The 27,957-nt window shown below is 45.1% G+C and overlaps 1 protein-coding gene across 5 annotated transcripts in view; it reads right to left on the reverse strand.

The window, feature by feature from the left end:
- The window catches only part of dph6 (diphthamine biosynthesis 6), a 406,744-nt gene that overhangs the window by 136,224 nt on the left and 242,563 nt on the right, over positions 1-27,957 (reverse strand). Inside the window, exon 13 of one of the 5 annotated variants that reach the window (XM_072484551.1) lies at positions 19,025-20,739. The exons of 3 other annotated variants lie outside the window; for them this stretch is intronic. In XM_072484551.1, the coding sequence (XP_072340652.1) occupies positions 20,482-20,739 (258 nt within the window). In that variant the 3' untranslated portion in view covers positions 19,025-20,481. Of the gene's footprint in view, positions 1-19,024; positions 20,740-27,957 lie in introns of those variants that run through there. One more of the 5 variants, XR_011936486.1, reaches the window with a different exon arrangement.

The raw sequence follows: 27,957 nt of genomic DNA on the forward strand, positions 1-27,957 counted from the left end.
AAGAGGTGCTGGCGCCGATGTTACTGGCAATCGAGGGACTAAAGGAAACACAAAAGGTCCAGGCGATGGAGCTCTGTGGAGTGAAGGCAAAGGCAGCCGAGAATGAAGACGAGATACAGGGCCTGGTGGTAAAAACGGAGACGCACGAGGCACTACACAAGAGGTGCATAGAAAGGCTGGAAGCCCTGGAGAACAGCTCGAGGAGGAAGAACCTACGGATTTTAGGTCTCCCCGAAGGAAGAGGGAGCTGATGCTGGGGCGTATGTGAGTACGATGCTCCATACACTAATGGGAGCTGAGGCCCCAACGGGCCCCCTGGAAGTGGAGGGAGCATACCGGGTCCTCGTGAGAAGACCAAAGGCAGGGGAAACACCAAGAGCAATAGTGGTGAAGTTCCATCGCTACAGGGACAGGGAGATGGTCCTGAGCTGGGCTAAGAAGACACGGAGTAGCAAGTGGGAGAACGCGGTGATACGCGTGTATCAATACTGGAGTGCGGAGGTGGCGAGAAGGAGGGCGAGTTTCAACCGGGCCAAGGCGGTGCTCCATAGGAAGAAAGACAAATTTGGGATGCTGCAGCCGGCGAGATTGTGGGTCACACATCAGGGCAAACACCACTACTTTGAGACGGCGGAGGAGGCATGGACATTTATTCAGGAAGCGAAATTGGACTAGACTTGAGAAACTGATGCCTGGAGAGGGGTAGCGAGGTGGTGGCACAGAAATGTAAAGTGGGGAGAGGGGAGGGCTAATGTATAGTAATGTTGGACGGGGAATTTTTCTTCCCCCGATGTGGGGGACATGAAGAAATGTGGGCGCCGGTGGAAAAGGGGACAGGGAAGGGGAATGAGGGCACTGTGCCATTAGGGGCGGGGCCGAGAGGAAGGCGCGGGTATTTTCCCGCGCTATGGAAACTATGGCGGGAAAAAGGGCGCAGAAAGGAAGGGAGCCTCACACACAGGGAGGTCAAAGGATGAACGGGGGAAGCCGAGGTCAGCCAGAGTTAGCTGACTTCCGGAAGCAATATGGGGGGAGCAATCAAGCTAGAGGGGGATCTAGGGGGGGGGGGGGAATTAACTGGGTTGCTGCTGCTGAGAGTAAGGGGGAGCTGATACGAGACGAGGTGGTCGGGACGGGAGGGCGCCGTCTAGGGAGCAGACTGGTGTGTGAGACCTGGGTGAGGAGATGGTTTAAAAAAGGGGATGGCTAGTCGACGTGTGGGGGTGGGGGGGGGGGGGGTGTAAATGGCCCCCAACCCAGCTGATCACGTGGAATGTGAGAGGTTTAAATGGGCCGATTAAGAGGGCAAGGGTGTTTGCGCACTTAAAGAGACTGAAGGCGGTCGTAGTTATGCTCCAGGAGACACACCTGAAGTTGGCGGATCAGGTTAGACTAAGGAAAGGATGGGTGGGGCAGGTATTCCACTCAGGGTTGGACGCGAAAAACAGAGGGGTGGCAATACTGGTGGGGAAACGTGTATCGTTCGAAGCTAAGACCATAGTGGTGGGTAGTGGGGGCAGGTATGTGATGGTGAGTGGCAGATTGCAGGGTGAGGCGGTTGTGCTGGTGAACGTGTATGCCCCGAACTGGGATGACGCGGGATTCATGAAGCGAATGCTGGGACGTATCCCGGACCTGGAGGTGGGAAACCTGTTAATGGGGGGAGACTTTAACACAGTGCTTGACCCAGGGCTGGACCGGTCCAGATCCAGGACCGGGAGAAAGCCGGCAGCGGCCAAGGTGCTTAAGGGGTTCATGGAGCAAATGGGGGGAGTAGATCCGTGGAGATTCGCCAGGCCGATGGGTAAAGAGTTTTCCTTTTTCTCCCACGTCCACAAGGTATATTCCCGGATAGGCTTTTTTGTTTTGGGAAGGGCACTGATCCCGAAAGTGGTAGGAACGGAGTACTCGGCCATAGCCGTTTCAGATCACGCCCCGCATTGGGTGGAGCTGGAACTAGGAGAGGAAAGGGACCAGCGCCCACTCTGGCGATTAGACATGGGACTACTGGCGGACGAGGGGATATGCGGAAGGGTGAGGGGATGTATCGAAAGATACCTGGAGGTCAATGACGATGGGGAGGTCCAGGTGGGGGTAGTATGGGAAGCGCTGAAGGCGGTGGTTAGAGGAGAGCTGATTTCCATCAGAGCCCACAAGGGGAAACAAGAGGGTAAAGAAAGAGAGAGATTAGTAGGGGAAATTTTGAGGGTGGATAGGAAGTATGCGGAGGCCCCAGACAAAGGGCTATACAGGGAAAGACGAAGATTACAGACAGAGTTTGACCTGCTGACCACGGGAAAGGCAGAGACACAGTGGAGGAAGGCACAGGCGATACAATATGAGTATGGGGAAAAGGCAAGCCGGCTGCTGGCCCAACAACTTCGGAAGAGGGGGGCGGCGAGAGAGATTGGTGGAGTTAGGGACGAAACGGGAAAGATGGAGCAGAGAGCAGGGAAAGTGAACGAGGTGTTCAAGACATTCTATGAGAGGCTTTCCCCCGGAGGGGAAAGAGGGAATGATACACTTTTTGGACCAGCTAGAGTTCCCGTGGTGGCAGGTCTGGGGGCGCAGATTGAGGTGGATGAGGTGATCAAAGGAATTGGGAACATGCAAGCAGGGAAGGCCCCGGGACCAGATGGGTTACCGGTTGAATTTTATAGGAAGTATATGGACCTGTTGGCCCCGCTTTTGGCGAGAACCTTTAATGAGGCTAAGGAAAGGGGGACATTACCCCCGACAATGTCGGAGGCGACGATATCGCTAATCCTGAAACGAGACAAAGACCCGCTGCAGCGCGGGTCATACAGGCCCATCTCCCTCCTAAACGTAGATGCCAAGCTGCTGGCCAAAGTGATGGCGACAAGGATAGAGGATTGTGTCCCAGGGGTGGTACATGACGACCAGACATGGTTTGTTAAGGGGAGACAATTGAATGCCAATGTACGAAGGTTGCTGGGGGTTTTGATGATGCCCCCACCGGAGGGGGAGGCAGAGATAGTGGTGGCGATGGATGCAGAGAAGGCATTCGATAGGGTGGAGTGGGACTATTTGTGGGAGGTGCTGAAGAGATTTGGGTTCGGGGAGGGGTTCATGAGATGGGTTAGACTCTTGTACGCGGCCCCTGTGGCAAGCGTCGTTACAAACAGGCAAAGATCGGGATACTTTCGATTACATAGGGGTACAAGACAAGGGTGCCCCCTGTCCCCGTTACTGTTCGCGTTGGCAACTGAACCATTGGCCATGGCGCTGAGGGACTCTAAGAAGTGGAGGGGGGTGCTTAGAGGAGGAGAGGAACATCGAGTGTCACTATATGCAGACGATTTGCTGCTATATGTGGCGGACCCGGTAGAGGGTATGCCAGAGGTAATGCAGATACTCAGGGAGTTTGGAGAGTTCTCAGGATACAAATTAAATATGGGAAAGAGCGAACCTTTTGTGATGCACCCCGGGGAACAGGGCAGGGGGATAGATGCTCTGCCGCTGAGGAGAGTAGCAAGGAATTTTCGATACCTGGGGATTCAGGTGGCCAGGAACTGGGGAACCCTACATAAACTTAACCTGACGCGATTGGTCGAGCAGACGGAGGAGGACTTTAAGAGGTGGGATATGGTGCCCTGTCATTGGCGGGCAGAGTACAGGCGGTCAAAATGGTGGGACAGAGGGGGATTGACACTGCCGAGTCTGAGTGACTACTATTGGGCCGCCAATGTGTCGATGGTCTGTAAGTGGATGAGGGAAGAAGAAGGTGCGGCGTGGAAAAGGTTGGAGACGGCGTCCTGTAAGGGAACAAGCCTAAAAGCGCTGGCGATGGCGCCACTACCGTTCTCCCTCGAAAAGGTACACCACAAACCCAGTGGTGGTGGCGACCTTGAAGATCTGGGGGCAGTGGAGACGACATAGGGGAGTGACAAGTGCCTCGGTGTGGTCCCCGATAAGGAATAACCACAGGTTCGTCCCGGGGAGGATAGATGGGGGATTTCAATGTTGGCAGCGAGCAGGAATTAGGAAGCTGAAGGACCTGTTTGTGGACGGGACGTTTGCGAGTTTGGGAGCATTGGAAGAAAAATATAAATTGCCACCAAGGAATGCTTTCCGATACATGCATGTGAGGGCATTTACGAGGCAACAGGTGAGGGAATTTCCGCGGCTCCCGACGCAAGGGGTCCAGGATAGAGTGATTCTTGGGGCATGGGTTGGAGAAGGTAAAGTGTCCGAAATATACAGGGAGATGAGAGACGAGGGGGAGGCGATGGTAGAGGAGCTGAAGGGAAAATGGGAAGAGGAGTTGGGTGAAGAGATTGAGGAGGGTCTGTGGGCAGATGCCCTAAGTCGGGTAAATTCCTCATCCTCATGTGCCAGGCTTAGCCTGATTCAATTTAAGGTTCTACACAGAGCGCATATGACGGGAGCAAGACTGAGCAGGTTTTTTGGGGTGGAGGACAGGTGTGGGAGGTGCTCGGGAAGCTCGGCGAACCACACTCACATGTTCTGGTCGTGTCCGGCACTGCATGAGTTCTGGGAGGGTGGGGCAAGAGTGATCTCAAAGGTGGTGGGGGTCCGGGTCAAACCAAGCTGGGGGTTGGCTATATTTGGGGTTGCAGAAGAGCTGGGAGTGCAGGAGACGAAAGAGGCCGACGTTTTGGCCTTTGCATCCCTAGTAGCCCGGCGAAGGATTCTACTTATGTGGAAAGAAGCGAAGCCCCCGGGCGTGGAGGCCTGGATAAACAATATGGCAGGGTTCATAAGACTGGAACGAATAAAATATGCGTTAAAAGGATCGGATCAAGGGTTCACCAGGCGGTGGCAACCGTTCCTTGACTATCTCGCGGAACGATAATGGAAAAACAGAAAAGACAGCAGCAGCAACCCAGGGGGGAGGGGGGATTATTTCGTGCTCTTGTTTTTTCTTAGTTAGTTGCTGATATTTGCTTTTTGTTTATTTCTTTTTCCATCTGTTGTTAGTTTAATATATTATTTAAATAACGTTTAATGTATATTCCTTTATTAAGTTGTAAAAACGGAAAATTTTTGTTTGAAAAACTTCAATAAAATATATATTTTTTAAAAATTCCCTGTCTGATATTTTGGGTACTTTCAACATAATCCTAAATGAGCTTGGCTTCACAATATAAAACTGGCAATGTCACTCCAGAGAAACCACTGGAAAATTGCTGCAGCAAATTAGAAATATTACCCATACAGCAGGTGGTGCTTTCCTTAGATTATTATTTAACAACATTATTGGGGTGGAGTAGAGACTACTGGGCCTTACTTTTGTTAAATACAGGAGTCCAGGCTGCTGACAGAAGCTTTGAGTATGAAATAAATGATGTAGAACATGAAAGTAGGTTTTGCTTGTTGTCGTGGTAATGTCACAAGACTAGTAGTCCAGAGGTCCAGGCTAATGCTCATCATGGCAGCTGGTAGAACTTAAATTCAATTAATAAATCTGGAACTGAATGTTGGTTTCAGTTAAGACTGACCATGACAATTATCATCGAATGTCATAAAAACCCATCTGGTTCACAAATGCCCTTTTAGAAAGGTAATCTGTCAGCCATCCCTGGTCTGGCCTAGATGTGACTCCAGATTGGTATCCCAAGCCACTCAGTTCAAGGGCAATTAAGGATGGACAACAAATGCTGGCCTTGCCAGTGATGCTCATATCCCATGAAATAAAAATAAGTAAACATCCAACTTATTATCTACTGTAAACAAATGTCTAACAAGCAGAACGCATTTTCTACTTCTGATACTTTAAATAATAATCTTTATTGCCACAAGTAGGCTTACATTAACACTGCATTGAAAGTACTGTGAAAAGCCCCTAGTCGCCACACCAAGGCTCCTGTTCAGGTACACAGAGGGAGAATTCAGAATGCCGGATTCACCTAACAGCACGTCTTTCGGGACTTGTGGAAGGAAACCGGAGCACCTGGAGGAAACCCATGCAGACACAGGGAGAACTTGCAGACTCCGCACAGTGACTCAAGCCGGGGATCGAACCTGGGACCCTCCATCAACATTCATACTGTAAACAATGTTCTGTGATAAAATTTAAAATGAAGCCCGGATTTCAGTAATTTGGTCCAAGCATAGAAATAAAACTCCTATGGATGCCTGCAGCTCTGAAACTTGATGTTGTTTCGAAAGAGAACTTTATACAGGAAAAACATAATGATACAAATCACACCCCAGGGATCTTCTATAAGCTGGTGATCACTGACCATTCCAGATATTAGCAGCAAAGCTTTGTCCGCTGATTTAAAATAAAAGTGATCTCTTCCACGATGACATGCTTCTAACACATGTTTTTGAAGGGTATGGTTGAATTTGTAATGTATTAAAACTTGTCTTATTAATGCTGCAAGCTGTTTGGGTGATCCCTGCTATCCCAATAGGTCACAGGTTCAGATAAGACCCATTGACCTGCTGACCTGTCAGTCAAATACTTGCTTACAAGATGCTGCCAATGTAAATAATCACAAGTGACAATGTGCTAATTGCTGGCTTTTGCAAAGCCATGTGACCTTATGACCTTAGAGTAGACCTCAATGGCTGGATCAATCAGAACCTCAGGCTACGAACCCATACTGATATATGCGGATAGAAAATCTTTTCATAACAAGATTAGGGATGTTAAATTTGTAGCCTCACTGGTAAATAATCCCATCTCTTCAGGTTCAATTAGTGTCTTAATTGTTGCAAATACGACCATTTATTAAAAATTTTCCTATTCTACTACCGCAATCAGAAACAGAATAAACAGTGATCAAAATTACAATTCACAAGATGTGAATGGGAGAACATGGTGTATCCCACATAAAGCCGTAGAACTATAAATTGAATACTTCTTGAATGTCTGCGCTCCAATCAAACGGCTAAATTTAGTAAATGAAAAACAAACTATAATTACCTTCATTCAATAGCTTCAAATTCAGATATTAATAATTAGTATAATCAAACAACTAGTTTCCGCAGCTCTGGGGTAATATGATTTTAATTAGGCTGTCATAGTTGAAGCTTGTGAAAATCAAATCATGTTTTTCATTAAAAAGCCTCAATTTACAAAAGCCTTCATCCACTCAGCTTTCAGAGAATTGTTTTACTAAACCAAGTATTTTACCTTCAGTGTCAAAATAAATGTTTGCGAGTCAATGAAGGTGCACTTTTATCTATTTTTACCAATTATAGTAAAATGAATAATCAGGGATTCATACTTGTTATTTTCCATTTTGTTTTGTGGGCCTATTGCCCTAAATAATTTATTTTAGGGCAATCGAGTATAGCTGAGTAGCTATAACTGTAGAGACATTGGATCATAAAACTGAAAAACTGAATTCAAATCCTGGTCTTTACTGACAATAGGGATTCTTATTGCTGGAAGTGCGAGCTGATAACAGCATGGCAAGGTCGACGGGCCATCTGGGACCTTGATGAATGACAGGACCAACAGTCTATCTCCTTAATCAATGAGAGTTAAGGATAGAGAAAAGCAATGGAGATGGAAATAGGGTGAATTAGAGTCAAATTAGGTACAGAGAAAGAAATAAAGAGAGGATAAGATTGGATCAAGAGAGAGAAAAGGGACAGAAACAAAAATAAATTTTAAAAATGTACATTATAAAACTCTCTAAGAACAATTTACTACCTTCAGGAATGAATCTTCATGTATCCAGTAAGTGATTTGAGTAAGAAAGCAAAAACTACAAGCACATGGGATGGGGATCTTTTTTATATACAGATCTCCAACACCTATTAATAAATTAATGAATAGCTATAGCCTATGTGATAAGGATATCCGTGAGGTTATTTAACATTCCTCAGTAGCAGTGAAGAAAATCTGGCAGCAAAGTGCACACACGTGCTGTTAAACATGGAAATTCAGATCTTGCTGTCAGATACTGTCCTGCTTCACAGGCCATGCTGTACCAGTCCTAACTTAAATAAAAACATTTTTAAAAAAAAAAGAGTACCCGATTCTTCCTTTTTCCAATTTTAGGGGTAATTTAGCGTAGCCAATGCACCTACCCTGCACATCTTTTTGGGTTGTGGGGGTGAGACGGGGAGAATGTGCAAACTCCACACGGACAGTGACCCGGGGCTGGGATCGAACCCAGGTGCTCGCCGCCATGAGGCAGCCATGCTAACCACTGCGCCATATACCAGTCCTTACTGATAGATTTGGCATTGAAATGACAGCAATGGTGTGAACATGCTGCACTAAACATTGTCCATCTGAAAACAGACAATTCTACTACCTCCCAACTGTCTGACTTTAGAATTCGTACTTGGTGCAGACTGTTACATTCAAGCAGCAATAAAGGAAGTGCAGACACAAAAGACTGTACTGTATCCAGTGACTGGCTGAATAACAGCTGAAATGAGAGACAGAAAAATATGTGGACGAAAGAAAGTTGAGGCACAGACGAAAAATAATTAAATAGAACTGAAGAGGAGAAAAGCAGTGTTAGATACAATAAAAGTATGTTTTTTCAGTTATTGATCATGTCCAAATGTATTTATTTTAAATTACTACAATTTAATGTCAATCAATTTTACAGGTATACAAAAATCTCCACAAATTAGTTTTAACCATGATGGCCCTCAAATTAAAATTTATTGTTCTTTTTTCAAGATATTTATGAAATTACCAGATATTGTTTTGTCTTTCTGTGTATTCAACACTTTTATTAATTTGCCACAAATTGCTAGTGAAATATGAGAATTTTCTGCCATAAAACTCCTGGCAAGTGGAAGATAGAGAACATTAAACACAAGTGTCTACTTGCTGTGTACAAAACTCTGGTGCGGCTGCATTTGGAGTATTGCGTGCAATTCTGGTCGCTGCATTATAGGAAGGATGTGGAAGCATTGGAAAGGGTGCAGAGGAGATTTACCAGAATGTTGCCTGGTATGGAGGGAAGATCTTATGAGGAAAGGCTGAGGGACTTGAGGCTATTTTCGTTAAAGAGGTTAAGAGGGACTTAATTGAGGCATACAAGATGATCAGAGGATTGGATAGGGTGGACAGTGAGAGCCTTTTTCCTCGGATGGTGATGACTAGCACGAGGGGACATAGCTTTAAATTGAGGGGAGATAGATATAAGACAGATGTCAGAGGTAGGTTCTTTACTCAGAGAGTAGTAAGGGAGTGGAATGCCCTGCCTGCAACAGTAGTGGACTCGCCAACACTAAGGGCATTCAAATGGTCATTGGATAGACATATGTAGACATATGGACGATAAGGGAATAGTGTAGATGGGCTTTAGAGTGGTTTCACAGGTTGGTGCAACATCAAGGGCCGAAGGGCCTGTACTGCGCTGTAATGTTCTATGTGTGCATTGAAAGCACCATAAAACGTTTCATTTGGGCAATAGGTTTTTACAAACAGAGGTTTACAGTCAAAGAACATCTTCAATTTAATTTGAAAGTTCATATTTTTGTCATCGAAAAGTTGTTTAGGAATGCATTATGCAGCATCTTTCTGTTGAAGTGCAAGTAATAATTCTGAACAGCAAAGAAATGTTTGAACAGGAAAAAAGCAGATCCTGACTGCACAAGCCAATATTAACGAGAATCTCCAAATCAAATGTCACTGCCCTCAAAATATTATTTCCCCCTCAATAATAATATATTCATTCCTGTTAATCCAAACAAAAGCAATTCTTCCCCCTCCCTCAGGGTTCCATACTTTATCACATTAAGAGTGCCAAACAGCACAAAGGTCAATACCTGAGAAAAAGATATTCCCTTTCACCCATTTCTGTTGTCCTGACCAGCACTCGAACTGAAACCCTCATCCTTTCGCTACCTTCAGGTTTGACCTTTTCGAACACTTTCATCATCACATACCCAAAGGTTTGACCTTTTCCAACACTTTCATCATCACATACCCAAGCTCCCCTCTGCACAAACGCAAATGCATCCAGAACACTTATCATGTCCTACCTTGGACTTTCATGCCAATCATCTCTGCCTTGCTTCATGTCCTCATTGTATTGGATTCAACATTTACAGCTCTTTACAAGCTCCACCCTCTTGCACCCTATCTCTGAAATCAACCTCCAACACTACCTACACCACATGGCTTCTACTGTCCTGGTTCTGGGTGATTTCTATTTTGTTCGCTCCACTATCTTCAACTATCATGTCTTAGCCCTCTGGGATTCTCTCCAAAACCTTTCTGCCTTGTTACATTTTGTTTTTCCAGTTTATATAAGCCTCCCACAAACTTCAATCTCAACTCCACTTTTGGTGACCTGAGTTCAACTGCCTCTCCATTCTAACACGGTGTCTAAATTCCTGTCCACTTCTGCAGCCCCCAACAAATGTGAAGGAGGTTTGCTATTTTGTTTTATTAAAAGCACCCCACGTGCAAGCTAATAGTCCTTTAATAATTATCAAATTTAAAAATAACGTTAAAATTAATTTGGATTTTGTTTTCCCTCAACAATGTTTCTACAATTATCCCTCCCCTTTGCCTAAGATGTTGCCTACTAGTTTGAGTACAGTTCCACAAGTACTCCACAAGTACCCTTCAGTATTTCACCTAATTTGCCATTCTTCAGTGGTGATGTTGCTTTTTTTACATTGGTGCTTGCTTAGGTTGAAAGCATCAGCTGGGCTCCCAGCATTTACACTGCTGAACTGAGTTCTTTACTTTGGTGGTAAGCTCTAAGAGCCAGTTTCAGCCACGACAAGTGAGCCAGTTGGTACTCTCAACAATTTACTGCAATCTTAAAGTGTTAATACTTTGAGAGAAAAGCAATTAAAATGGGTCAACTGTACAGTTACGTCTTGCATCAGTTGGCTGCTGACACCAGCCCATGATATGCTGATAATAGCACTGGAGATGTGATGCACTACCTGTGTTAAGTGTCAGCTACCCAAAGTCAAGAAAGCAAGACTTCTCATTTATAACTAATTTAAAATTATAGCACTGGAAACAAATGGATGCAGGATTCGATAGCTGGATTTAGAGGCAAGTGATACAAAATAAGGGAAACAAGATTTGACAAAAATGAGGTAGCAATACTCACATGACCTCAATGCACGTTGTTTAGAGTGCAGTGGAAATCATGTGAAAGGAGTTAATTGCGAAGTATAAAGATACATTTTTCCCTGAAGTCACAAAAAGAATGGCTTAGATCCGTATCAACTTTGGTGCAGAGATAAAGGATTTTTTATTTTAGAGGCTAGCCTACAGCATTAGAACTTATCAACAATTAAAAGTTGTTTCAGTAAGTTTCAAGTAGGATCAGGTTTTAATTACATCACTGATAGCTAAGTTTTATTAATTTTATTAGTTCTTAGAATAATCTGTTACTGTCCCGATGTTCAATAGAAATTTTTTTTTGATGTTGGTTTTAGTCTTCTGTGGTTATCTTACAATATTGCTTGCAGGCAGTGGGCAAGTGCTGGGCTCGGTGTTATGGGATTTCGCAAGCCTCCATTTGGCCACCAATCATCCCACGGCCCTAAGAAAGAAGGTGGTTGGGCAATAGGAGCAGCTTGGGCTGGAGAAGGTCTGAGGGTAGATGGAAGAACAGGTATGATTCTGGGCAGGAAAAGAACAGGACTTTGCCTGAGGGAGAGATTTTGAGGTAAGAGAGATGAAGAGTGGATAGAGTTATGAGCGATGCACAAGAGTTTGCAGGTGACTTATTTTAGCATGAATCATTTTTTTCATGTTTAACAGGCTGGTTACTGTCCACAGATGAAGTTGACTTAGAACTATCATGGCTGCTTTAGAACTATCATGGCTGTTCCCTGTTTTGGTGTTTCCAAATTGATTCACTGCTGTTAACGAATTGACTGATAATACGCATCAATCAGAAAAGAAAGAACTCTCAAATGCTAAATTCATTTCTAAGATTAACTGTTTTAATCAATTTAAAATTTATGTCTCATATAGTCTGAAATAATGGTCACTAAAGTTAGATGGTAAACCTTTGTTAATGCATTCATTGATCTTAACCATCAAGTAGTTTATTGTAGGCTTTCCAATTCATCTAAATAGTTAGTCCCAAGTGTCACGTATATATGAACTGAGGAGTACATCATTCATGTTAAGTACACTATGGCATATTAGGCACATACAGCTTTGCTATATCTTTCAGACCTATCATTAGCCATGACACAGTAAATAAAAAATGTGCAGAAAATAAAATTAAAAAGGTGCAGAAATACCTTGAAACCATTCAAGTGTTGCATGTACATGTTTTAGGAAAATGTATTTTTTATATATTTATATATATATATAGTCATTCACAGAGGGGCATTAATGATTTGGGTTGGGAAAAATCATTTGTATGGATCACAGATCGAAAGCAACAAGATGCTTCCAAGTTTGATCCCCGAGTCTGTGCTGAGTTGGCTGGTATCAGTCAGAGGCAGAGGGTACTACAATCAGACTCAACAGCACTTGATCAGAGTGGGACTTGGATGTAATGTTCTCCCACAGTGCAGCAGTATTCGGAGGCTGATTTCCAAGGCTTTAAGAATGACCATTTGTGCAAGGGATCTCAGGAGGAATGGCTCCCGTGCAACTGGCACAGAAAACAGCGCAAAATCACTGACTTTGATTTGGGGGGGTGGGGGGTGGATTTTGCCAAGAGAAAAATGATTAGAACAAAAATAAATGCATTTTAAAAGTACGGATTCTTTGGAAAAATCACCGTTCATCACAGATGCCAATTGATTGGAATAGAGACCATCAGGTCTAAAGACATTTTAAAAAATAGATGGTTGCAGTTATAAATAATGTTGGGACCATTCTGGAATCTGAATTGTCCGTTTTCCAATTCCAACTGCAGAAAAATTGAATTAGGAAAATTCAAGACTGTTATTTATATTGAGGTGGAAGTTTCCAGGCAAGCCAGAAGTAAAGATCGACCCAATCTGGGGTTCATTAATTGCCAAGGTTCGCAAAGATTATACTGCATACCAAAAGGCACACGGGTTGATACCTGGAGTTCCAACATCTGATATGCAGCATGATCAAAGTAATTTGCATTCAGCCTATTCAAACAGGGAAAAAGCTACACTGAATCACCAATCCAGCAGTATACAGCTATCAACCATCTTTTATTCTTCCATAATAATAATAATAATAATTGTTTATTGTCACAAATAGGCTTTAATGAAGTTAGTGTGAAAAGCCTCTAGTTGCCACATTCCGGCGCCTGTTCGGGGAGGCTGGTACGGGAATTGAACCTGCGCTGCTGGCATTGTTCTGCATTACAAGCCAGCTGTTTTGCCCACTGTGCTAAACCAGTCCATGAGACGTGGGTGGCAGGTGGCACTGGCAAGGCCAGCATTTGTTGCCCATTCCCAATTGCCCTTGAGAAGGTGGTGGTGAGGCATCTTCTTGAACCTCTGAAGTCCATTGTAGCGCACAAAGACTCCAAAAGACGAATAGAGTGAAGTCGATGAGGCTTTATTAAGCGTGTCTGTTCCCCCGCAGCTCGATAGTAGACTGGCCTGCGGGGGAGGACTCCGGCTTCTTATACTCCGCCTTCAGGGCGGAGCTAGAGGTCAACGGCCAACCAGGACCCGGGATCTGTCAGCCAATGACATTAGGGCTTCCAGTCCCACATGACCCCTAATACATACTACCACATTCACCCCTTGTCAAAAATGAACCCGGCAGGGTGATGCTTCGCATGGTGGTAAGGGTTTACAGGGCTGGTCCTGGGAGGAAAACATTCATCTGGCAATACAGTATGTACAATTTTGTCCTGTTTCAACTATTTACAGAAGGTATCGGGAGAAAAAGCAAAATGTTCTTGTGAAAAGTCCATATATTGATTTAGATCGACGCCACGAGTCGGTCAGGCGGTCTGGTCGTCCGTGTCGATCGCCTCGGCCCCGGTGGTGGTGCTTGTTCCGGTGTTGTCGTCTCCGGGAGCCTTACGATTTCAGCTTGGGCTTTATTCCTGGTCGGGCCTGGGAGGAGGACTGATCCTCCTGGGAAGGGGGCGGTCGCAGGGTGCGGCGGTGGCAGGAAGGGGGGGGGGGTTGGGTGAATGGTGTCGGGGGGGGGTGTGTGTTGCCGGCGGGTGCCAGATCTCGCAGGGAGACCGTGTCCTGTCGGCCGTCGGGGTACTCCACGTAAGCGTACTGCGGGTTCGCGTGGAGGAGGTGAACCCTTTCGACCAACGGGTCCGCCTTGTGTGCCCGCACATGCTTTCGGAGCAAGATGGGTCCTGGGGCCGCCAGCCAGGTCGGCAGCGACGTTCCACAGGAGGACTTCCTAGGGAAGACAAGGAGACGCTCATGAGGCGTTTGATTAGTGCTCGTACACAATAGCGACCGGATGGAGTGGAGAGCGTCCGGGAGGACCTCCTGCCACCGTGAAACTGGGAGGTCCCTGGACCGTAGGGCCAGTAGGACGGTCTTCCAGACCGTGCCGTTCTCCCTCTCTACTTGCCCGTTCCCCCGGGGGTTGTAGCTGGTCGTCCTGCTTGAGGCTATGCCCTTGCTGAGCAGGAACTGGCGCAGCTCGTCACTCATGAAAGAGGACCCCCTGTCGCTGTGGACGTATGCGGGGCAACCGAACAGTGTGAATATGGTGTTCAGGGCTTTAATGACTATGGCCGCGGTCATGTCAGAGCAGGGGATGGCGAATGGGAAGCGAGAGTACTCGTCCACCACATTAAGGAAGTATGTGTTGCGGTCGGTGGAGGGGAGAGGCCCTTTGAAATCCAGACTAAGGCGTTCAAAGGGGCAGGAAGCCTTAATCAGGTGCGCACCATCCGGCCTGAAAAAATGCGGTTTGCATTCTGCGCAGATGTGGCAGTTCCTTGTGACTGTACGGACCTCCTCTAAAGAGTATGGGAGGTTGCGGGACTTGATAAAGTGGAAAAACCGAGTGACCCCCGGGTGGCAGAGGTCCTCGTGGAGGGTTTGGAGGCGGTTAATTTGTGCGTTGGCACATGTGCCGCTGGATAGGGCATCGGACGGCTCGTTCAGCTTTCCGGGACGATACAAGATCTCGTAGTTGAAGGTGGAGAGCTCGATCCTCCACCTTAAGATCTTGTCGTTTTTGATTTTGCCCCGCAGTGCATTATCGAACATGAAGGCTACCGACCGTTGGTCGGTGAGGAGAGTGAATCTCCTGCCGGCCAGGTAATGCCTCCAATGTCGCACAGCTTCCACTATGGCTTGGGCTTCCTTTTCCACTGAGGAGTGGCGGATTTCTGAAGCGTGGAGGGTTCGGGAGAAAAAGGCCACGGGTCTGCCCGCTTGGTTAAGGGTGGCCGCTAGAGCTACGTTGGAGGCGTCGCTCTCGACCTGGAAGGGGAAGGACTCGTCGATGGCGCGCATCGTGGCCTTTGCGATATCCGCTTTGATGCGGCTGAAGGCCTGGCAAGCCTCTGTCGACAGAGGGAAGGTCGTGGTCTGTATTAGGGGGCGGGCCTTGTCTGCGTACTGGGGGACCCACTGGGCGTAGTAGGAAAAAAACCCCAGGCAGCGTTTCAGGGCTTTTGAGCAGTGCGGGAGGGGAAATTCCATGCGTTCGCATACGTTCGGGGTCGGGGCCTATTATCCCATTGCGCACTACGTAGCCCAGGATGGCTAGCCGGTTGGTGCTAAAAACGCACTTGTCCTCGTTGTACGTGAGGTACAAGGCTTTGGCGGTCTGGAGGAATTTTTGGAGGTTGGCGTCGTGGTCCTGCTGGTCGTGGCCGCAGATGGTTACACTATCGAGCTGCGGGGGAACAGACACGCTTAATAAATTGTAGCGCACAAAGACTCCGAGAGACGAATAGAGTGAAGCCGATGAGGCTTTATTAAGCGTGTCTGTTCCCCCGCAGCTCGATAGTAGACTGGCCTGCGGGGGAGGACTCCGGCTTCTTATACCCCGCCTTCAGGGCGGAGCTAGAGGTCAACGGCCAACCAGGACCTGGGATCTGTCAGCCAATGACATTAGGGCTTCCAGTCCCACATGACCCCTAATACATACTACCACATCCATATAGTAACCTGCATCACTGAATTTGTTGGCATGAAGTGTGCTGCCGCAACCGCATGTAGGGAATATGAAAAGTAGAGTGACAAATTCAAGTGTTTTCCCTCCCGCAAACAAGTGCAAAGAGGACTTAAGTGGCAAATGAAATGTACAAAGCTGAAATCCTCCCTTTCAAGTAAAATTTGTATTAATCAGGTTTCAGAATGCTCAAGGATGTCAAATGTGACTATAAATGGTCAGTTATTTGTGGAAAAACAGGATCTCTGAAAACTTTATTTCATGATGCTTTTTGGTACATTAAATCAACTTGCAAAACAAAAGCAGCAGCTTAGGTTAATATGTTAATGCCTTGGATGAAAACAATGTACCAAACAATAATTGAGTCTGAAATGCTTAAAAAAATAAAATTTGAAAGCACCAAGCTGAGTTTAACAAATTAAAGATTGCCCATTCTCTACAAAAAATACCAATTTCAGGGTAATGGAGCAAGATTTAATTTATTTCCAAAAAATAGATCAAAATCTAAACTGAAGAAGAAATGCCAGGGACTGAATTCATCTTTGAATAAAGGGTAAGTCGTCATCAATTTACTGCAGTTTACACCACTTTCAGTCTGAAGGAAACTGTGCCACAACATTATATCACAAAACCATTACAGACTAAAGCACTTTCAAGCCTTTTCACACAAAAATTAAAGAAGACATGTTTTATCAAACCTGCAACGTGTTCAAATTTATTATTATGTGCAACTATTCAGCACTTCCTTGCAATTCCAGTGGTAGAGTGTACGTACGATATTTAAAAATGGGTGTAGAAGAAGCCTGCTTCCCATATCACGTTTCCCATGATACTGTGCCTGTCTGTCAAGTTTGGCTGTCAACTTTGATGCATTTTTCAGAGCAACAGTACAAGCTTAAATTACTATGACTGCAAACCATAAATGAGAACCTAGTGCTTTGAAACCATCAGATCAATCAGAAGATCATTTACTTGGAAGGGTTATTTGGTAAAGTGAGAGCTGTACATCAACTACCCGCAACTGAGGGCTGAGGCAGCAAAACGACAACAACAAATTGTCATTGGCATTCCATTTATGAACCTTCAGACAGCATCAGAGTTCTGTTCCACAGGAAACCAGATAAGGTCAGACTTTCACTGAATATTTCTTAACAAGCTACCATCAAAAGAAGTTATGATTTGAATAAAAAGGCTATCACTCCTTAATTTCAATATCAAAGGGATTCACTGTGAACTCCCAGTGCAGAAAAAATCTCCCCAAGCTGCATCAGACAGGTGCTTAATAATCTATTATTTAGGATTTATTTTAGGTTGGTTGGAATAAAAAAATAGCTGTGCTACTGAGAAACCACAAATGGGATAGCACAAAGGAAAGAATGTTATTAACATACTATTAACAGTTCAAAAGAATGATATGACACACCAATCAAACTTGTTAATTGACTGTCAATGATCTGTCCTTAAAAATACAACATGACTGCATAATGCAGTTTTAAATCTGACAGGAAGAAAGTTGCATTTGCATTAGTCTCATAAACTAATAAACAATCAGAATATAATGTACATTTTTAATGTGTTAAGTATTTGTTTAAAAATGCACTGTTTTTCCGCTGGGCAATAAAAGTAAATGCAGAATTCTCCAAAACTATTATTGATATTAGGGTTGTCGCCGCTAAAAGTACTACATTTAATTAATTTATTCAAGCACACGGATTGCTTTAAAATAAGCATTTCTATGTTTCTGCTTTTATAAAAAAACAGAAAGTTGTAAAAATGCTAATCTGCTTATTACCTCCACCTCAAACACATGCACACTAAAACACAGCCTGCATACAAATTTATAGGAAATGTTATGGAAACTCCTTAAAAAAGAAACTCAGCGGGATAATAACTTACAAATATTAAAATTGCCGTGGGGATTGGGGGAGGGAAGACAGAGTTACCTCCAGAGATTTTCATCTACTTTGAAACTACATCTGTGAATTGACTGAAACAAATTTAACCCTAGGAGGGCTGGATTCTTCAGCTGCAGCCAAATTGTGGTCTTCTCCATTCAGTCTCTGCTTAAAGTTAACTATATGGAATGGACACAAAGATCCTCTCCCTATTTTAACTTACTCTAGGTTTTACTTGTAAACCTTGTTTGAAGGCGAAAAAGTGCATTATAGGATCAAAGATCTTGGACGAGATCTTCTGGCTGCTCACACCAGCAGGACTTTCCAGTCCCGCCGAGGGCACCCCCCCGGCGACATGGGTGAATTAAATTGGAAATCCCATTGACAGTGGCGGGACCAGAAGATGCTGCCGCTGGCTCCCACCACCGAGAATCACACCACGGGGAAGCCAGAGGCTCTCGCCACTTCGTAGAATAGCAGGCCTGATTAATTTTTCAATTAGATAGTAAGTTAGTCTATGCTGCAATCCTTATCTTCCAGCATCTGTTTTGAGCAGGGTAAAAAGATACATTTACAGCAAGCCTGCTTATTTTCTTACTTTAAGAGATACGACAGTAGAAATCGAACCTTAATTTTCGACGGTTCATGTTTTTGCTGGCGGGAGAAGGGAAGGGATGTGACTCAGCACGAAGGTGAAATGACCCTGCTGAAGTGAAAAATATCCTATTTTGGCGGGTTCAATGCCTTAACCTGCACAGTGGGAATCACTAATCGATGGAGTCGATGCAAACTCTTGGAAGGGCAGATAAGATCTGTTTAAATGCCATGATCTGAGGTTTTTTAAATACTCAGCTCTTTAAACATGACAGAAACAGTCTGAAGATTGTCCAAACTTGAAATTTCTACACTCAAGTTGCCCACCTCGGTAGTGAAAATCTGGCCCCAGAAGGTGTGTAGCTCCAATGAAAAGGAAGAAATATTTTTTTTTCCAAAATGAAAAATATTACACAAGAATTCAGGTAAGAATAACACAACTTCACATACAGAAATCTTCACATAAAAGATCCAAAAACATGCTAAACATATATGGGTATGACAGAATTGTGGTTATGTTATTGGAGTAATGAGCGGAGTATGAGTTCAAGTCCCACAATACAGTAGGGTATTTATATTTAATTCAATAAAACTGATGACCCGAGGTACAGTGAAAAGTATTGTTCTGCGTATAGTCTAGGCAGATCGCTCCATGCATTTACCATAGAACATACAATAAATACATGAGGATACATAATGAAAATACACAAAAATAGACAGCGGGTGAAGTATATGGTATATAGTACTACAACTGTAGAGAAGATGCATAGGAAGATCAGTTCAGTCCATAAGATCAGTTCAGACCCTAAGAGGGTCATTCAACAGTCTGGTAACAGCGGGGATGAAGCTGTTTTTGAATCTATTGGTGCATGCTCTCAAACCTTTGCATCTTCTGCCCAATGGAAGAGATTGGAAGAGAGAATAGCCCGGGTGGAAGTGGTCTTTGATTATGCTGTCCGCTTTCCCAAGGCAGCGGGAGGTTATCATAGAATTTACAGTGCAGAAGGAGCCATTCGGCCCATCGAGTCTGCACCGGCTCTTGGAAAGAGCACCCTACCTAAGGTCAACACCTCCACCCTATCCCCATAACCCAGTAACCCCACCCAACACTAAGGGCAATTTTGGACACGAAGGGCAATTTATCATGGCCAATCCACCTAACCTGCACATCTTTAGACTGTGGGAGGAAACCAGAGCACCCGGAGGAAACCCACCCACACACGGGGAGGATGTGCAGACTCCGCACAGACAGTGATCCAAGCCGGAATCGAACCTGGGATCCTGGAGCTGTGAAGCAATTGTGCTATCCACAATGCTACCGTGCTGCCGAGGTGTAGACAGTCGTTGGGGGGAGGCGGGTTTGTGTGATGGACTGGGCTGTGTTCACGGTTCTCTGTAGTTTCTTTCGGTCTTGGGCCGAGCAGTTGCCATACCAAGTTGTCATGCAGTCAGATAGGGTACTATCTATAGTACATCTATTGAAATTGGTAGGAGTTGTTGTGGACATGCCAAATTTCCTTAATTTCCTGAGGACTTATAGGTGCTGTTGTGCTTTCTTGGGCTTGGTGTTGATCTGGGTGGGCCAGGACAGATTGTTTGTGATGTTTTTACCTAGGAATTTAAAGCTGTCAACCATCTCCACCTTGGCATCACTGATAGACAGGGGCATGGACGACACTTCGCTTCCTGAAGTCGATGACCAGCTCCTTTGTTTTGTTGACATTGAGGAATAGATTCTTATCATTGCATCATGCCGCTACGTTCTCTATCTCCCTCCTGTACTCTGACTCCTCGTTGTTTGAGATCCAACTCACTATGGTCGTGTCATCAGCAAAGTTGGAGCCGTATTTTGCCACACAGTCATGTGTGTCTGGGAGTATAGTAGAGCAGTTATTTTCAAAGTCGGGGTCACGACCCGCGGTGGGTCGCGGGCGGATCATGGAGCCATGCATCGCAGCATTCCCGATCACAGGAAGTAGTGCCCAATGGCCGCAGCAGCTAGCTTTCATCAGTGCGCAACCCCGGAGCCCAGTGAGAAAGACTGCCTCCTCCTGATGTCAGCGCGCTGACGCAGGAGAAGTTCAAAATTTTAAAAATTGATGCAGTCTTCCTGCTTAAAGCGATGGCAGAGAGCAGGTCACGCATCCCATACTCTGATGTCACATGCTCCGGAACTAAGAGAGATTCCTCCATCTTGCAGCTGCCAGCAGTGCTGGTGTGAACTCCGGGGCCTCTGGTGAACAACCCATGAAGAAGCTGAAAACAGGAACAAAGCAGCATAAAGATGGTTACTTGAGGTAATTAATTGTGCGACTGCAAATCAGAATTCAAAGTTCCTGTATGTTATATGCAGTGAAGCACTGGCAAATGGAAGTTTAAAACGCTCAAACTTCAAAGACATTTGAAGATGAAGCATGGTGAGTTCGAGGACAAACCTTTATTTTTTTCAACAGCTGCAGTGAGATCTTAAATCATCAGCTGAAGTCATTATCAGAAATGTAACATGGAATAACAAAGCAAGTGAGATTGTGAGAAGCAAGCAGGCTCATCTGTCACATTAAAGGCAAGTGAAAATGGTGGGGCGACAAGGCTGGCCGGCATGGGGCACTAAGGTCGGCCGGCATGGGGTGCGAAGGTCAGCCGGCATGGGCGGCAAAGGTCGGCTGGCATGTGCGGCAAAGGTCGGCCGGCTTGGGCCACGATGGTCGGCCAGTTTGGGCCTCGAAGGATGGCCGGTTGGTAAAAATGGGTCCTGAGCAAAAATGTTTGTAAAACACTGCACTAGAGTATAGTAAAGGAGTAGAGTAAAAGCTAGTATCAGTAATGGTGACCACAAAACTAACTGATCATCTTAAAAATCCATCTCCTTCACTCATGTATTCATAGAATATTTGTAGAATTTACGGTGCAAATGGAGGCCATTCGGCCCATTGAGTCTGCACCGGCCTTTGTAAAGAGCACCCTACCCAAGTCCACGCCTCCATCCTATTCCCGTAACCCAGTAATCCCACCTAATCTTTTGGACACTAAAGGGCAATTTAGCATGGCCACCTAACTTGCATATCTTTGGACTGTGGGAGGAAACCGGAGCACCTGGAAGAAACCCACGCAGACACGGGGAGAACGTGCAGACTCCACACAGACAGTGACCCGAGGCTGGAATTGAACCTGGAACCCAGGAGCTGTGAGGCAGCAGTGCTAACCACTGTGCCACCATAGTTTGAGAGATATTATTTTATGTATAAAAAATATGACAAATGTCAATTATTGACATAGTTTGTGGTCATTCTGTCTGAAATTTTAATGCATGTGCCCAGAATAGTCAAAGAAAACTTCCTCTGGTGGAATAAGAAATCCAACAAGGACTGGTTCAACATACAAACGGATCAATTGTTGCAATAAGTAAATGGCAGTCGTCCACTTAAAATATTGTACCATCTAGAATAAACTTACTTCGTACAGGGCAACCTAATCACTTTCGCTTACCTGATACAACACAGGATATATACTTACTTACAAAGAAAACGAATGGGCAGACAGTGCAGGGATCCCTCGTGGCCGTTCCCCTTCAAAACAAGTATACCGTTTTGGATGCTGTTGGGGGGGGATGACCTACCGGGGAAGGCACTAGCGGCCAGGTCTCTGGCACTGAGTCTGGCTCTGGGGCTCAGAAGGGAAGGGGGGAGAATAGAAAGGCAATAGTGATAGGAGACTCAATGGTTAGGGGAATAGATAGGAGATTCTGTGGTCGCGAGCGAGACTCGGCCCGGAAGGTATGTTGCCTCCCGGGTGCCAGGGCCAGGGATGTCTCGGATCGTGTCTTCAGGATCCTTCAGGGGAAGTGTGAGCAGCCAGAAGTTGTGGTGTACATTGATACCAACGATGTAGGTAGGAAAAGGGGTGTGGATGTAATAAACAAGTTTAGGGAGTTAGGCTGGAAGTTAAAAGCCAGGACAGACAGAGTTGTCATCTCTGGTTTGTTGCCGGTGCCACGTGATAGCGAGGCTAGGAATAGGGAGAGAGTGCAGTTGAACACGTGGCTGCAGGAATGATGTAGGAGGGAGGGATTCAGGTATTTGGATAATTCTGGGGAAGGTGGGACCTGTACAACCAAGACGGGTTGCATCTGAACCAGAGGGGCACCAATATCCTGGGAGGGAGGTTTTCTAGTACTCTTCGGGAGGGTTTAAACTAATTTGGCATTGGAATGGGAACCGGATTTGTAGTCCAGCAACTAAGGTAGCCGATATTCCGGACACCAAAGCGTGTAGTGAGGCAGTGGGGAAGGGAACACTGACAAAGGAGAGTACTTGCAGGCACGGAGATGGGTTCAAGTTTGTATACTTCAACGCAAGAAGCATCAGGAATAAGGTGGGTGAACTTAAGGCATGGATCGGTACTTGGGACTACGATGTGGTGGCCATCACGGAAACTTGGATAGAAGAGGGACAGAAATGGTTGTTGGAGGTTCCTGGTTATAGATGTTTCAATAAGATTAGGGAGGGTGGTAAAAGAGGTGGGGGGTGTTAATTAGAGATAGTATAACAGCTGCAGAAAGGCAGTTCGAGGAGGATCTGCCTACTGAGGTAGTATGGGTTGAAGTCAGAAATAGGAAAGGAGCAGTCACCTTGTTGGGAATTTTCTATAGGCCCCCCAATAGCAGCAGAGATGTGGAAGAACAGATTGGGAAACAGATTTTGGAAAAATGCATAAGTCACTGGGTAGTAGTCATGGGTGACTTCAACTTCACAAATATTGAGTGGAAACCCTTTAGATCAAATAGTTTGGATAGGGTGGTGTTTGTGCAGGGTGTCCAGGAAGCTTTTCTAACATAGTGTGTAGATTGTCCGACCAGAGGGGAGGCCATATTGGATTTGGTACTTGGCAATGAACCAGGGCAAGTGGAGATAGTGACCACAATTCCATGACTTTCACTTTAGTAATGGAGAGGGATAGGTGCGTGCAACAGGACAAGGTTTACAATTGGGGGAAGGGTAAATATGATGCTGTCAGACAAGAACTGAAGTGCATAGGTTGGGAACATAGGCTGTCAGGGAAGGACACAATTGAAATGTGGAACTTGTTCAGGGAACAGATACTACGTGTCCTTGATATGTATGTCCCTGTCAGGCAGGGAAGAGATGGTCGAGTGAGGGAACCATGGTTGACAAGAGAGGTTGAATGTCTTGTTAAGAGGAAGAAGGATACTTATGTAAGGCTGAGGAAACAAGGTTCAGACAGGGCGCTGGAGGGATACAAGATAGCCACGATGGAACTGAAGAAAGGGATTAGGAGAGCTAAGAGAGGGCATGAAAAATCTTTGGTGGGTAGGATCAAGGAAAACACCAAGGCCTTTTACACACGTGAGAAATATGAGAATGACTAGAGCGAGGGTAGGTCCGATCAAGAACAGTAGCGGGAGATTGGGTATTGAGTCTGAAGAGATGGGAGAGGTCTTGAACAAGTACGTTTCTTCAGTATATACGAATGAGAGGGGCCATATTGTTGGAGAGGACAGTGTGAAACAGACTGGTAAGCTCGAGGAGATACTTAGATACATGTTAGGAAGGAAGATGTGTTGGGCATTTTGAAAAACACGAGGATAGACAAGTCCCCCAGGCCTGACGGGATATATCCAAGGATTCTATGGGAAGCAAGAGATGAAATTGCAGAGCCGTTGGCAATGATCTTTTCGTCCTCACTGTCAACAGGGGTGGTACCAGGATTTTGGAGAGTGGCGAATGCCGTGCCCCTGTTCAAAAAAGGGAATAGGGATAACCCTGGGAATTACAGGCCAGTTAGTCTTACTTTGGTGGTCGGCAAGGTAATGGAAAGGGTGCTGAGAGATAGGATTTCTCAGCATCTGGAAAGACACTGCTTGATTAGGGATAGTCAGCACAGATTTGTGAGGGGTAGGTCTTGCCTCACAAGTCTTATTGAATTCTTTGAGGAGGTGACCAAGCACATGGATGAAGGTAAAGCAGTGGATGTAGTGTACATGTGTTTTAGTAAGGCATTTGATAAGGTTCCCCATGGTAGGCCTATGCAGAAAGTAAGGAGGCATGGGATAGTGGGAAATTTGGCCAGTTGGATAACGAACTGGCTAACCGATGGAAGTCAGAGAGTGGTGGTGGATGGCAAATATTCAGGCTGGAGCCCAGTTACAAGTGGCGTACTGCAGGGATCAGTTCTGGGTCCTCTGCTGTTTGTGATTTTCATTAACGACTTGGATGAGGGAGTTGAAGGGTGGGTCAGTAAATTTGCAGACGATACGAAGATTGGTGGTGTTGTCGGCTGCAAAGAGACATAGATAGGATGCAGAGCTGGGCTGAGAAGTGGCAGATGGAGTTTAACCCTGAAAAGTGTGAGGTTGTCCATTTTGGAAGGACAAATATGAATGCGGAATACACGATTAACGGTAGGGTTCTTGGCAATGTGGAGGAGCAGAGAGATCTTGGGTCTATGTTCATAGATCTTTGAAAGTTGGATAGAGCTGTGAAGAAGGCCTATGGTGTGCTAGCATTCATTAGCAGAGGGATTGAATTTAAGAGCGGTGAGGTGATGATAGAACAAAGAAATGTACAGCACAGGAACAGGCCCTTCGACCCTCCAAGCCCGTGCCGACCATGCTGCCCGACTAAACTACAATCTTCTACACTTCCTGGGTCCGTATCCCTCTATTCCCATCCTATTTATGTATTTGTCAAGATGCCCCTTAAATGTCACTATCGTCCCTGCTTCCACCACCTCCTCCGGTAGCGAGTTCCAGGCACCCCCTACCCTCTGCGTAAAAAATTTGCCTCGTACATCTACTCTAAACCTTGCCCCTCTCACCTTAAACCTATGCCCCCTAGTAATTGACCCCTCTACCCCAGGGAAAAGCCTCTGACTATCCACTCTGTCTATGCCCCTCATAATTTTGTAGACCTCTATCAGGTCGCCCCTCAACCTCCTTCGTTCCAGTGAGAACAAACCGAGTTTATTCAACCGCTCCTCATAGCTAATGCCCTCCATACCAGGCAACATTCTGGTAAATCGCTTCTGCACCCTCTCTAAATGGTGCAGCTGTACAAAACCTTGGTAAGGCCACATTTGGAATACTGTGAGCATTTCTGGTCGCCTTGTTTTAGGAAGGATGTGGAATCTTTGGAAAAGGTGCAAAGGAGATTTACCAGGATGTTGCCTGAAATGGAGAGTAGGTCTTACGAGGAAAGGTTGAGGGTGCTAGGCCTTTTCTCATTAGAACGGAGAAGGATGAGGGGCGACTTGATAGAGGTTTATAAGATGATCAGGGGAATAGATAGAGTAGACAGTCAGAGACTTTTTCTCCGGGTGGAACAAACCATTACAAGGGGACATAAATTTAAGGTGAATGGTGGAAGATACAGGGGGGATGTCAGAGGTAGGTTCTTTACCCAGAGAGTAGTGGGGGCATGGAATGCACTGTCTGTGGAAGTAGTTGAGTCGGAAACATTAGGGACCTTCAAGCGGCTATTAGATAGGTACGTAGATTACGGTAGAATGATGGGGTGTAGATTAATTTGTTCTTAATCTAGGACAAAGGTTCGGCACAACATCGTGGGCCGAAGGGCCTGTTCTGTGCTGTATTTTTCTATGTTCTATGTTCTAAACGGTGTAACATCTGTCACTTCCAGTTCGGTCTACAGGTCATCGATTTGAAACTACAGGGGCTACTTTAACAAAACGTAGATTTGGGTCAGGAGTCTTAATGGAAACAGGGCAAGGGGACAAGGTGGGATGGGGGCAACTGGCCATTTGAATATATTGAGGCTCTGTTCCTCGGATTTAACCTATCTCCCAGGTTTAATCCAACAGCTAAAGGGAGGCAAAGGCTGAGTGAAAAAGATCCGCTGCTTGAGAGTCAAAAGGAGGAATGTTCCCTGCAGCCCACCAAGTTTAAATGCCCACAATCAAACTCCCCCACCAACCCGCCTGGCTCAGGAGAAGTGATTGGAACTCACCCTCCACTACCATAGTCTGGTCAGAGAATCACTTTCTCACACTTCCCTGACTGGCAACCAAAGTCCACTGGGATCATCAAACTCCTCTTCCTCCCGATCAATGACCAAACCCAAATTCTCACATTCTCTTATTTGTTCTCACCATTCAGTAGTTTATCTAAGGACCTGTCAATCAGGCTGGGTTCCTGGCAGAAAACCTGCTTATGATGAAAGATGCATGCTCTGACATGAAAACTGCAATTTGTGGTGAAAGCCAGACTTTTGAATTTCCAGACCAAAACTACATTGACCACCAGCCATGTCCACAAAACTTTCCCCAGTAAATATCAAGGCAATTTACTCTGTTTTACTCTCCATAGTTGCTGCTTGAAATGCTGAGTATGTCCAGCATTTTCTGTTTTTAAACTGTATTTGTTTCTCTTGCCACACCACGCATCCATCCCTGTTATCAAGTAGGACAGCACAGGAAGCGACCATATGTATTTAACACAATTGCATCGGATTGAAAAGAAAAACAAACACGGGAGATTTATTGAAAAACATTGCAATGACCTTGCTGCTGATTTTTCTGAAAATGTTAGTTAAGTCATTTTAAGGATACTTTTTGTCCCAACTCAGGTATGTTGTTGAATAAGCTGAAATGTTTCTGTACGACTGTACTGACTGCACATGTATCAATGATACAATTTATTCCAGATAAGGATAAGGACTTAAAATCATTTATCATATCTGCATTCTAATACCACAAAACAAGATTATTCCAATATAGTTTATCTAAGGACCATTCAATGTATTTTTTTTCTGTAATTTAACCGACTGGGTGGTAATTTTGTATCAGTTCATTTTTAAAATGGTGCAATTTGTAATTCTAAGGATGTGATTATAGATACCTGAGGCCTACATTAACCAGTACTCAGGAGTATTTTATGAAACAGCTTTGGTCTGGACATATCTAACAGGAGATTAATGAAGGAACACTTCAGTTATAAGTCCACAAAGTGTTCCATTTGAAGCTCCTTATTACTGAATCACCGTAATACAAAAATGTCCTGTATCAACATTCAGCATCAAAGGTTTACGTTCATAGACATGGGACAAGTGAAAGAGAAGCAACATCATTAAACATAAAACCTGTATATCTTGCTGAAAATGACTGCTAAAATGCCATTAATATGGAATCCCCAATGCTTCCACAGATGTTGCTGGTCTAAGGGATGAAGAAGGCTTGATTCTCAGAATCTGTGCTGAATTTAATTATTTTTCTGGGATAACATGGTGCTATAATTGAGTTGGGGAAAGGGGAGGGAGAAGAAAAATCAGGCAGGGTTCCTACTCCTAACCACTCAAATATCTACTGGAAAAAGCATATTTGAAGTGTTGGGGTTAAAACTGGATCAATCTCAGCTACGATGTTTCCCACCAATGATGGATACGAATTTGTCAACGTCCATTTCCAGATTCATATGCTACAAATGTCGAATCAGGGTGAGGT

This window comes from Scyliorhinus torazame, chromosome 2 (assembly GCF_047496885.1).
Source record: "Scyliorhinus torazame isolate Kashiwa2021f chromosome 2, sScyTor2.1, whole genome shotgun sequence".
Taxonomy (NCBI): domain Eukaryota; kingdom Metazoa; phylum Chordata; class Chondrichthyes; order Carcharhiniformes; family Scyliorhinidae; genus Scyliorhinus; species Scyliorhinus torazame.